The 12,034-nt window shown below is 36.1% G+C and overlaps 1 protein-coding gene across 1 annotated transcript in view; it reads left to right on the top strand.

Annotated features, from left to right (window-relative positions):
• Window positions 1-11,270, top strand: part of LOC117678308 (carboxypeptidase B-like) — a 30,365-nt gene extending 19,095 nt beyond the window's left edge. Inside the window, exons 10-12 of the mRNA XM_034439276.3 lie at window positions 2,538-2,740; window positions 10,391-10,475; window positions 11,041-11,270. Coding sequence (XP_034295167.1) covers window positions 2,538-2,740; window positions 10,391-10,475; window positions 11,041-11,222 — 470 coding nt within the window. The 3' untranslated portion in view covers window positions 11,223-11,270. The remainder of the gene's footprint in view (window positions 1-2,537; window positions 2,741-10,390; window positions 10,476-11,040) is intronic.
• Window positions 11,271-12,034: the final 764 nt, after the last annotated feature.

Below are 12,034 nucleotides of genomic sequence, written 5' to 3'. Positions count from 1 at the left end.
AACTGTTTCACAGTAATACTCATGTGGACAGAGCTGGAAGCAGTTTTCAAAGTGGCCTTGAACCTGTAAAAAGACATCACTGCTTTAAAAAGGTTCAAAAAGTAATACAATGGTACCTCGGTACTCATCATTAATTGGTTCCAGGAGGCGCAATGAATACCAAAAATGATGGATACCAAAAAAAAATTCCCATAAGGAATAATGTAGTGAGTCACAAAGCAGCCAACACTGACAAGTTCTAGCTTGTTTGTTGAGTACCAAACAAATGATGAGTACCAGGACAAAATTTTCAAGTCAAAATTGGTTGAATGCCAAATTCGATGAGTTTCAAAGCAGTTGCGTACCAAGGAATCATTGTACTATAGGCACTCCAATGAATTACAATACATCTTCCTCAAAGCACTGTCACAGCCTTATGAAATACTTCCTAGTAAATCATATACAATATATTCCACAATGCTGTATGCCAGCTTCACTAACTGGCACCCTCCAGAGTTGTGGCAATCTTCTTGCCTTGCAACATATAGAAATATTAAACAGGAAGGAGGCCAAAATACAACCTGAGATTGATGTTTTTCTGTGATCTTGACATCAAAGGGCACCAAGCTGATCAAATGCACATGATCTACTCTGGCAGGCTCCAATTTCCTCACACCTGACATTTCAAATTGTTTTAATTGGAAATTTTAAGAATCAAAGCCAGAGCTATATATACATCAAGCTGTATTCTCATTGTTAAGCTATAAGGTCAAAGCAATGATGATAGGTAACATTAGACAATAAAACTGGCAGAATATAATTCTTTCTCCTGCTGTTGTATACATGGAAAGAAATCAATGCATAAAATATTTTAAACTATTGAGTCCAATTTTTCCTTACAGTAAATGCCTATTCCTAAGAATTGCCTGACAAACAAACTGAGAAACATTGTGAATTATGACAGACAATGTGAGGAGGTACAGAATTATGCAGGGTAGTGTTCCATTCAATGTCCACATTTTCATTGCATATAGATGCTAATTAGGGAATGTATCAAACTCTTTCCATGCAAGAAGGGGATTTTGATTAGATCAAAATAGCCCCTCGCATTTATGGGTTAAATGAATATATATTAGTATCTCTATATAATGCCTTTTTAATGTGCTCTAAACAGTTGGGTGTCATAGTGGAAGTAAACCCATAATTTATACAGTCTCCTTCACAATTCACATATCCCTGTCACATGGGGATATTATTTTGTAATAACAATTGCCTCCATCCATTTTCTTATTGCTATCTGGTCATCTCTGAAAAACTAATTGCACAATTAACTAACTGCACTACTTTAGAATAGTGCCAGTTTTTTCATATAGTTTTTGAACAATGAGATTGATTGTAGAAGAAAAAAGCATGTTTGGTTGTGAGAAAGAAGATATTGGAGGTGCTATTCAGAGTGGTGAAGTAATAAAATAAATATCACTTTAAAGCTACTTTTAAAAGTAACCTGTGATGCTATTTCTTGAGACCTGGCATAATACATAGTATAATGACTAAAAAGATCATGTCATTCTCAGTTTGAATCTTCCTTCTGCCTTGATAGCATGACCTGTCTTTGTGGAGACCATTATCTGTCCCCCTTTCTCCATCTATTCCCATCACTTCATGCTGAGCTGTAATATTTTTTTGCATGTTCTTTGCACACAGCCATCATAGTATTACAACAACTCATAGCTAAAACAACCATGACTTAGCATAATGTGTGAATCCAGTCATTAATAGACTAACAGATCAGGGGTGGGTTCTAATTTTTTTTACTACCAGTTCTGTGGGCGTGGCTTATTTTGTGGGCATGGTTTGATGGTCATGTGACAATTCTTTAGGATTTAGCAGAGGTACTGGTCTACCAGGCTTTTAACTGCTTGCAGAGCTGTACTGGTCTACTCATTTTTTGGAGGCACCGGTCTCATTTGTTTGGAGGCACCGGTCTACTCATTTTTTTTGGGAGGCACCGGTCTACCCATTTGTTTTTGGAGGCACCAGACTACTCATTTGTTTTTGGAGGCACCGGTCTACCACCACACTGCCTTTTAACACTGATCAGCTGTAGGACGGCCCTTTGAAGCCCTGCGGCAAGAGTTTAAACAGTTTTTTTCCTTCTAGCCGAGCTGGGACTAGGGAGGCAGTGAATAGATTGGGGGTGGAGCCAAATAAAAGGTAAGAATAACGTGGGGGGGCGGGAGGGCCCAGCTCCTGAACAAAGAGAACCTGTTCTGTGACGTCACATCGTCACCGCTACTGGCTCAGCCGAACCGGGCCGAACCGGGAAGAACCCACCACTGTAACAGATACATAAAAGGTTTTGAAAAATTTAAATTTAAAAATGCTATACTAATGTTTCATCCTGTTATTAACCAGTTCAATGATACTTATTTAAAAAGTAAGTTAAAACTTAAAAGTAAAAGACTTCCTTAAAATCATTAGTAAGCCTGAAAAGTGCACTTTTTCTGCCTTTTAGACTAACCAGTCTATCATGTCTAATTTTTTTCTACTGCATTCAGCTGTTGGGGCTTCAAGAAACCCCTGTAGTGACACCTATTGTGGTAGTAAACCTGAATCAGAAAAGGAAACCAAAGCTTTGGCTGATTTCATTCGAAGAAACCGCTCAACTATCAAGGCTTACTTGACCATTCACTCTTACTCCCAGATGCTCCTGTATCCATACTCTTATACTTATAATCTAATACCAAACAATGCAAAACTGGTAAGTAGAATTTGGTGAGGATAAAGTTGAAAGTTGTATTAATTGTGAACATCTATGGTTGTCCCAAAAGTGAATTTTCAAGGGGCAACTGAACTTTCTGGTTTTTCTTTGAAGACGTTTCATTTTTCATCCAAGAAGCCTCAGCTCTGACTGGATGATGGAGAGGTGAAGAAGCTTCTTGCATGAGAAGTGAAACATCTTCAAAGAAAAGTCCAGTTGCCTCTTGAAAAAGCACCTTTGGGACAACCATGACCCAGATGACTGACATTAGTGGAGCTGTGTTTTCTGCAAGATGTTTTCTGCCCTGTGTCCCTTCACTGTTGAACACAGGCACAGGCTATTGGTGGTGAGTCTGTGTTGTCTGCATCTCAAACTGAAACACAAATAATTCCTATAGCCCACAATTTTTCTGAAGAATGTCTCCATACATTCGCACATTGTTTAAAGGCAAAGGGACTATAGAACACAGGGAAGACAGGGAATAAATAGCAATGAAGATACAGACAAATCAACCCCAAAATGCTTTACTGTTTAATTAGTCCCAGACAAGGTTAGAGACATTGACCCAAAAATGACCTGAAAATATATTTTCTATCACAGACTAACTAAAGAGTGTGTTTCATTTCCCTTTTCTTCAGAACAAATAGTATTTTTTCATATGAAGTTCTTCTTTCATATTATATTCATTTTTAACTTAATTTTAAAAGTTAATACCAATAGACCAAAACCACTTTCCTGTCAAGGGACAAAAATTAACTCTGACAGCACACTCTCTGGGGCTGACATGCACAGACCATGCTAGAATGCTGAAGAAGCAACCAGTGCCTCAACAGTAATGCAGAAACACATCAGACTTCATACAAGTTTAAAGTAAAAAAGAAGGTGAAGTATCAAACAAAATCAAAGTCCAAGGATAGAATTCAGATTCAAGAACCAGATTTTAGCAAAGTGGGGTTAAGGTAAAGGAGTACCTGTGGATTTTACTCTGGTAGTGTCATTGCTGACTCTAGGGAGCACTGCTCATCTCCCTTTCAAAAGTGAGGTTAGGCCAAAAATATGTAAGCTCATTAGTTGGGAGGGCGATTCTAGATTGGATTATGCAACACACTAAACCGTAATGTAGTTTGCTTTTTGCTTTATAGATTAGAGCAAATGCTATTTAATGCACCATATTTGCTTTCTTTGTTGATGCACAGGAATAACAATAGATATATATTCCTTGTCCAAGATAATTCCTAAACTCGGTGCCTCAGAACATTATACAATTGTTTATGTTTTTATTTTCCCTTTTTTCTCAAAACAACTCTTTAGTTCTGTGGAATATTTGAAAAGTAGAAGTATGCAGCACTAAAATACATTATGACAAATAAGTTGTTCCAAAATTGAGAGGATTTTAATTTTTAGTTGCCAGAAATAGAAAAGTAGTCATGTACTGCTGCACAATTCATACAGATTTATAATCTTTCCCAAGTGGAAATATCAGGATTTGGGCCAGAGACAGAAAGTAAGAACAGATTAACAGTTTTGCCTTGGACATTTGGGACAATTTTTATTTGATAGTGCTATGCTAGTTTATATATACATTTTTATCCTTAAACCACAATGTTTTAACAAGAATTATTCCAAAGAATTATTCCAAAGCATAGCTCTATTGGCCCCTCTTTCTGCCTTTCATTTAACAAAGCAATATTTAACTGAAATGCAATAATATAAAATTAATAGATTACAATAGAATTCTCTTGTCACTGGTTTTAACAGCATTAGATTATCATAAAATTTGTACTGTGTCATTTTAATGATCTCATTTTTGTATGGAAAAGGGGGAAATAAGTATGGTGATTTTGTTCCCATAACATTCTTAACCAATCAGTTAAGATTAGCCTGTTATGGTAACAAAAGGACCAACTAAACTATTAACGCACATCCTGTAGGGTTAATTATACATAATATACACTGTCCAGTAGCTAATTGCTATGATGCCAGTATGATGGCATATATACAGTGTCTTCATCACACAAAAGGTGCTTTTACAAGTACATAAGATGCAGCTTTTGTGTGATGATATCATCAAGCATTCTTCATCATTTGTCCTACTGTAGATGCCCATATTCTAGTCTTGCCCAGGAAATAAATTTCCACTCAGTTGCATTGTAGATATACCAAAATCTAATCAGCTGACATCTTTTATACCTAGTCCACAAAGAAAAAGCTGGAGAGAAATAGTGGCTGAAAAATCAAAAGTGTCCATCACTACCAAAGTATCAAATCAAAGATTTGTTCAATTAGTTCACATTGCCTACAGAGGCCAAGCCATATCCATTGCTATCTGCCTAGCCAATGGGGAAGGGACTAGTGATGTCACAAGGCTTTGCCAGTGCTTCTCTAGATAAAGTGAGGAAGGACTCCTTCTTCCCAAGTGGTGAGTTTTGACCAAGATAGAATGATTTGTATGCTATCAGAACCAGGGATAAAAAGGTTTAACTGAGTTCGTAGCTGGCTGGATCAAGTTGTTGGAGAGTTATGTATATTTTATTCAGAAGGAAGTCATCCTGGTTGATTTGAACATATTTGTAAAGAAGTGTGCAAAATAGTACAGTTCCACTGAACAAATTAAAATGTATTTCCAATGATATATACATTAGAGGGGAGACCGTGAATTTAACTTATGTTCAAAATTATGTCCTGACAAGACCCGGTTAGCTCAGTTTTCAATACACTGTTGTATTCATGACCATAACACTTTAAAATGGCCATAAACCTTTAAAAATGATAAAGCAAATTTTATCAGAATGTTATCTTATTTCATTTCTGTTCTGACATGAAATATGATAAAGAAAACTGGCAGATGTCTGATAAAATATGAGCTCCAACCACAGTCTGAGATGTCTCTTTAAAAATATCCCCTTCTATACTAATCTTTTAGAACATGGCTTCATGCCTTTATATTTCTAAAAGATACAGTTTCAAATGTTTATTGAATAGATGGAGATGGAGTGATGGGTAAATGAAGTCTCCATCTTCTCTCCCTATTTACACTTTCCATGAGTTTTTTCTGAAGGCTGAATAAATGTATAATTTGGATTCACATCACTTGCCACAGTTTTTCAGGGTTCCCAATGAATGAATATAGATCAAGATCAGGAAACAAGAAAAATCCAGTTTTTCAGCTGTTATGAAAATATAGGCAATGCATTTTGATAGAATAAAAATTAATTTCTTAATTCAACATTTTTAAATAGTGGAATCCAGAAACATAGACATCCATCCTTAACCATATTGATGCCAAAATGATAAAATGTGTGACATTGCACACAAGCATAATGAAAGGCAGAGTCTGTGTCACGTATCAATGTACACTTTCTTATTTCCCCTGTGAATGTCCTCGACTAGTTTTACTTCCCATAATATAATCTGATTCAGTTTGTTCTTCCCAAACCTACTGGTGATTCAGTTAATATTTCCTTAATTATGTGACGTAAGTTGCAATGGAGTATGACTAAGAAAAGCCTATGTTAGCACAAAATGAGCACGCACACACACAAAGAAAAAAAACCCACAAAATTTAGGGGAAATTAAATTGGTGACAGCATTTGCAAAGATGCAAAAAAAAAAAAAAAGAGGAAAAGTGCAGATAAACTGATTACAAACTTTGGGTACAGTTCTTTTAGAAAGCTGATGCAAAAAGAGTAGAATGAACTTAGCACTGGAAAAATTAGAAACTGAGTAAAGTTGTCTTGACTAATTATCATGTCCCTTTCTGTGATCCTTGTTTATTACAGACTAGAATAACTTGCATAATTTAAATTTCACCAAGCGCCAGATGGTAGTTTTAGTTTTACCCAAACTAAAGCGCCAGAAAAGAAGTAACTAACAAAAATCCATGCTATTTGCAATATATCTTCAGATGCTCTCAACTGAATGATGAATCCTATTACAGATAGCCCTCAATTGAGCCCAAAATTTATGTTGCTAAGTAAGAAATTTGTTAAGTGAGTTTTGCCCCATATTATGACTTTTCTTGCCACATTTGTTAAGTTAGTACCATGGTTGTTAAGTGTATTGGGCTTCCCCATTGATTTTGCTTGTCAGAAGGTGGGCTCCCATGAACCCAGGGGATTGAAACCATCATAAATATGAGTCAGTTGTCAATTGTCTGAATGTAAATCACATGACCACATGGTCATAAGTGTGAAAAATCATCATAAGTCATTTTTTCAGTGCTGTTATAAGTTTGAATGGTCACTAAGTGAACTGTTGTAAATTGAGGACTACCTGTATACTATTTTAGTATGCTTTCATGCATATACATATACATGTAATATATGTATACATACATATATTACATTATTTTTGGTAAAGTGACTAGAATCCAAAGAATAGTCCTATTGATTGGATAAACTAAGATAACATTCTACACACATATACAAGCACACTCACATGCCCTGGACAAGAAATTCAAGATTCATGTTAGAATCTCATTAGTGGTGACTTCTTGGAAGAAGAATTTGATTAATAAAAACTACATTCCCCTGTTTGTTTTTCACAATTCATTTTACTGCATACATCATGCATGCAAAAATGAATACATAGATGTATATCACCCTTAATTGATATTCTAATAGTATTATTTTTTCTTGAAAAGTACTAAATCAATCTCTGTTTCACAATATTTGAATAATATTTGTTGCAAAAGTAAATTGCCTTATCTTTGTAAATAGATTTCCCTTCCTAGTTCTCTTAACATTTATATTGGGCTACTTAAAACCTCTGTATATTTAATCACCTTTTTTCCTCAGAAATATTGCAAGCTTGATTCGGAATGTGCTCAGACTTTGGCTGAGGTTCCAGTTTAGATCATTATATGGTCCATCAGTTCTAGCAAATATGAATCAAAACAAATTTAACTCTCCTTGTATTGAACAAGAATGCTTAAAATTCATAGAGGGATTAAAAACTGGTTACAAGTTTAAAAATATAAAAATAAAATCCCAAATTGTCTATAGAAATGCAGGCCGCCCTGATGAAATAATTTCCAAACCTAAGAAAATTCCTAATTGCTTTCTTCTAGCTGCAAAAACTCCCTGCTCTAACTTTTCTCTGCTATTTATTTATTTATTTATTTTTTGCTTTAATTTATATGCCGCCCTTCTCCGGAGACTCAGGGCGGCTTACAATGCGTTAAGCAATAACCTTCATACTGTTGTATATTTATACAAAGTCAGCTTATTGCCCCCACAATCAGTGTCCTCATTTTACTTACCTTTGAAAGGATGGAAGGCTGAGTCAACCTTGAGCCTGGTGAGATTTGAACTTGCAGTAATTGCAAGCAGCAGATATTAATAACAGTGCTTTAGTCCACTGTACTACAGGCTCCTAATGAATATTGTTATGTGAAATTTTAAATACTTAACTTCAGCACTAACAATAGCATTTAGACTTATATAGCATTCTATAGTGCTTTACAAGCACTTTCTGAGTGATTTACATCAGCATGTTGCCCCCAACCATCTGGGTCCTCATTTTACTGACCTCAGAAGAATGGAAGGCTGAGTCAACCTTGAGCCCTGTCAGAATCAAACTCCAGACTGGGGCTAGAGTTGCCTGTAATACTGCATTCTAACCAATGCACAACCAGGGCTCCTTGGTGTATTTCATTAGGTGTGTTTGAGTGTACAGGCATGTATAGGTAGTCCTCGATTTATGACCATAATTGAGCCCAAAAATTATGTTGCTAAGTGAGACATTTGTTAAGTGTTTTGCCCCATTTTATGACTTTTCTTGCAACTGTTGTTAAGTGAATCATTGCAGTTGGTAAGTTGGTAACCCGGTTGTTAAATGGATCGGGCTTCCCCATTGACTTTGCTTGTCAGACCATCACAAAAGGGGACCAGGTAACCCTGGGACACTGCAAACGTCATAAATATGACTAGTTGCCTTACCAATTGCCAAGCATCTGAATTTCGACCACATGACCACGGGGATACTGCAATGGTCATAAGTAACTTTTTTCAGTGTCGTTGTAACTTTGAATAGTCACTAAACGAACTGTTGTAAGTCAGGGACTGCCTGTATATTAGACAATAACAGTTTTGATTGAATGGTTCCCATTTTAAAACAGTTTTCAGATATTCTATTTTCATTCATTAGATATGAGGATGGGTTTTGGAGGAGAGATTCTGAAATCAGCCCCAAATGGAAAATGGGTTCTAAGTCTTTGTTCAAGAGCCAAATGGAAACCTTGGCAGATTAGAGTCAAAGTACTGAACCAATTAATGTAATTTTTGGTAAAGAAAGACTTGGCTAAGCATCTCTATATTGTTACCAAGGAAACTGCATGGACATATCCATGTAGTCATATTGACTTCAAAGAGATTTTACCTTAAAAGGAGATAAACAAATAAATAATAGATACCAGTGTTGGATCTAGGGAGTGCATTTTTCTATAATTAAGATAAAAGTTTCATTTGTGTCAGATATTTACTTCACACCTACCAGGTGTTTACAGACAGCAGGATTATAGGCCAGAGCCTTTCTAGCCCCTCTCTGGCTAAGAACCCAGAAACTGAACATGGGACCATCTGTTTGCATCCTTTCATAGTGCTCGTTTCCAATCTTACCAGTTTAAACACCACAAACTAGCTACTTGGCCAAGTTCAACCCATAGTTTACTGAAACAAATCTAATCACTTGAACAACCAAATATTGTGAACTATAACTGTTTCAGATACAGTAAATATAAGGTGAAGAAGCAACTTCTGAAAAAAATATTGAGGAATATAAGTGTAAGAGGGTATTTTTGGTTTTAATAGGAATGGAGCCATATAGATGTTCCTCTTAGCATTATGTCCTTGAATGTCTTCATGTGCAGGACAAATGCATATACAGACATCTGCAGAAATAATCATTATTTTAAAAGAAGCTTGAGCAGATATGGAACTGTCATATATAACATCATTTCCATCTCTGTGCACATGATACAGTCCTTCCTTTGACATCTGCCGGTGTAATACAAACAACTATGGAGAAGACATTTGTACATACAAAAACTTCCATAAAAGCAGGAACTCTAATTTACCTTAATTGCTTGATGCTTCCCTTTATGCAACTGTATGCTAAATATCTATCTCTAGAAATATAAATTCTGCATATGGGAACATCACTGAAATCTTTGTGACATCAGGGAGGAACTCTCAGTATAATCCCAGACTGCTTGAATATTGCTTTAGAATAATTTAATAATGTCTGAATCATGCTTTGGAATGATTGTTTAGCTATATACCATGTAAATGAATGCTAGGTACTCAGACTAGATTGCAACTGTTATTGTTGCAATGGGAAACAACTAATTAATATGGCTGATATCCTATTTAAATCACAGATATAGTCAAACCTGCCATGACAATAAAAATTTTAGAGATAAACTTTCTGTCAAAGCAACTAATATCTCAATGAGAATTAAATAGTTTATGTTTGAAGTGCCACAAGCATCTTCGTTGTATGACATTCTCTCTGAAACTGTGGAATTAAGGGCTGAGTACAATAATATATGATACCTAGTGCTAGCCTAGTTCCCAAAATCTTATTACCATGTTAGCTTCCATTCTGAGCAAAATATTTCAATCTCTACCACAATTTATCTTTTCTCTAAAGAATTCTATTGCTAAAGGAGCCATTCGAGAACTAGCAACATTATATGGCACCGAATATACGTATGGTCCAGGAGCTGCAACAATTTGTAAGTATTACTCTAACAGCAATACAACTATGGTAATGATTAGGTTATTATTCATAAAAACTTGTAATTAGAATATTATAGACAGTGTATATACTCAGGGATTCTCCCACTTTTCAATTATCAGGCCTCTTGAGTACTGTATGACTAAAGTATATGTGATTTGCAGAAGTATTATTTAAAAAATTCTCCTATTTTTCATAATATAATGCATTGACTATGATATATATGAAAGCAAGTAGAACTATACTGTTTTAGTTCATTAACTTTAATATGAAATTCCATGATTGATTAAAAAACAAAAGACTCAAGAATGGTAAAATTATCTATTAATGTGGAAAATATAATCATTCATGTGTCTCATACACTGCATAATGATGTTGGAAGAAATACAGATTGCTCTTCAGGTAAATAGTAGACATCTAGCATAGACCTAAGTTCTGGAAATTATGGGTACTGAAGATCCACGAGGATGCCAAGTCACTGATATCAGACATTACATTTATGAAAATCAGTTCTATTTACCTGTCCTCTTTCTTTTAGCATATGTATTCCTTCCTCTTTACAGATCCTGCTGCTGGTGGCTCAGATGATTGGGCTTATGATCAGGGTATACAATATTCCTTCACCTTTGAACTTCGTGACAAAGGCCGATATGGTTTTGTTCTTCCTGAATCTCAGATAAAGCCAACTTGTGAAGAAACTATGATTGCTGTTAAATATATTGCTGGATATATCCTTAATTATTAATACTAAAAAAAAGCTTTCCAAGCTAAATAAATAAAATATAATGCACAATTTCTTTTGTACATTTTCTGAATTTTCTTTGCCACCATAACTTAGAACATAGAACATGGGTCCTCAAGCTATGGTTTTGGCCTGCAGAATGCTTCTGGAGTTGGGGTTGGGTGAAAGGAGGAGAGAGAGGGAGGGAGGGAGAGGGAGAGAGAAAGAAAGAGAGAGCGAGAAAGAAAGAAAGAAAGGGAGAGGGAGAGGAAGAGGGAGAGGGAGAGGGAGAGGGAGAGGGAGAGGGAGAGGGAGGAAGAGGAAGAGAGAAAGAGAGAGAGAGGGAAAGAGAGACAGAAACAGACAGAGGGAGAGAGAAAGAGAGGGCAAAAGAGAGAGAAAGAAAGGGAGAGGTTTCTCAAGCTCCTTGGGGCTGAGAAGAATTGCTGCAAAATTGAGTTTCCCAAAGTGGACCACTGGACTCCTAAACAACTGAAAAAACGATCTAGTAAAAAGAAAAGGCAACCAAAAGAGCAACATGCAAACAAAAGCAAATAAAACACCCCCAGGAGCAAATCAAATTAAAGTTTAATTTGTGTGCATTGTTCAATGGACTGTTAAATTGGTTATGCCCACCTAGTCACATGACCTAGCCACATCCACCTAGTCACATGACCATCTAGCCATGCCCACCCAGCCGATCCAGCCCCCCAACAGTCTGAGGGGCCTTGAATTGTTTAAAAAGTTTGAAGACCCCTGACATAGAATATAGAATAATAGAGTTGGAAGGGACCATGGAGGTTTTCTAGTCCAACCCCCAGCTCGAACAGGAGACC

Source organism: Pantherophis guttatus, chromosome 6 (assembly GCF_059756535.1).
Source record: "Pantherophis guttatus breed Tessera chromosome 6, ASM5975653v1, whole genome shotgun sequence".
In the NCBI taxonomy this organism is placed as follows: Eukaryota; Metazoa; Chordata; class Lepidosauria; order Squamata; family Colubridae; genus Pantherophis; species Pantherophis guttatus.
The sequence above is the reverse complement of the archived record's forward strand: the minus strand, read 5'-3'. Positions and strand labels throughout refer to the sequence as shown.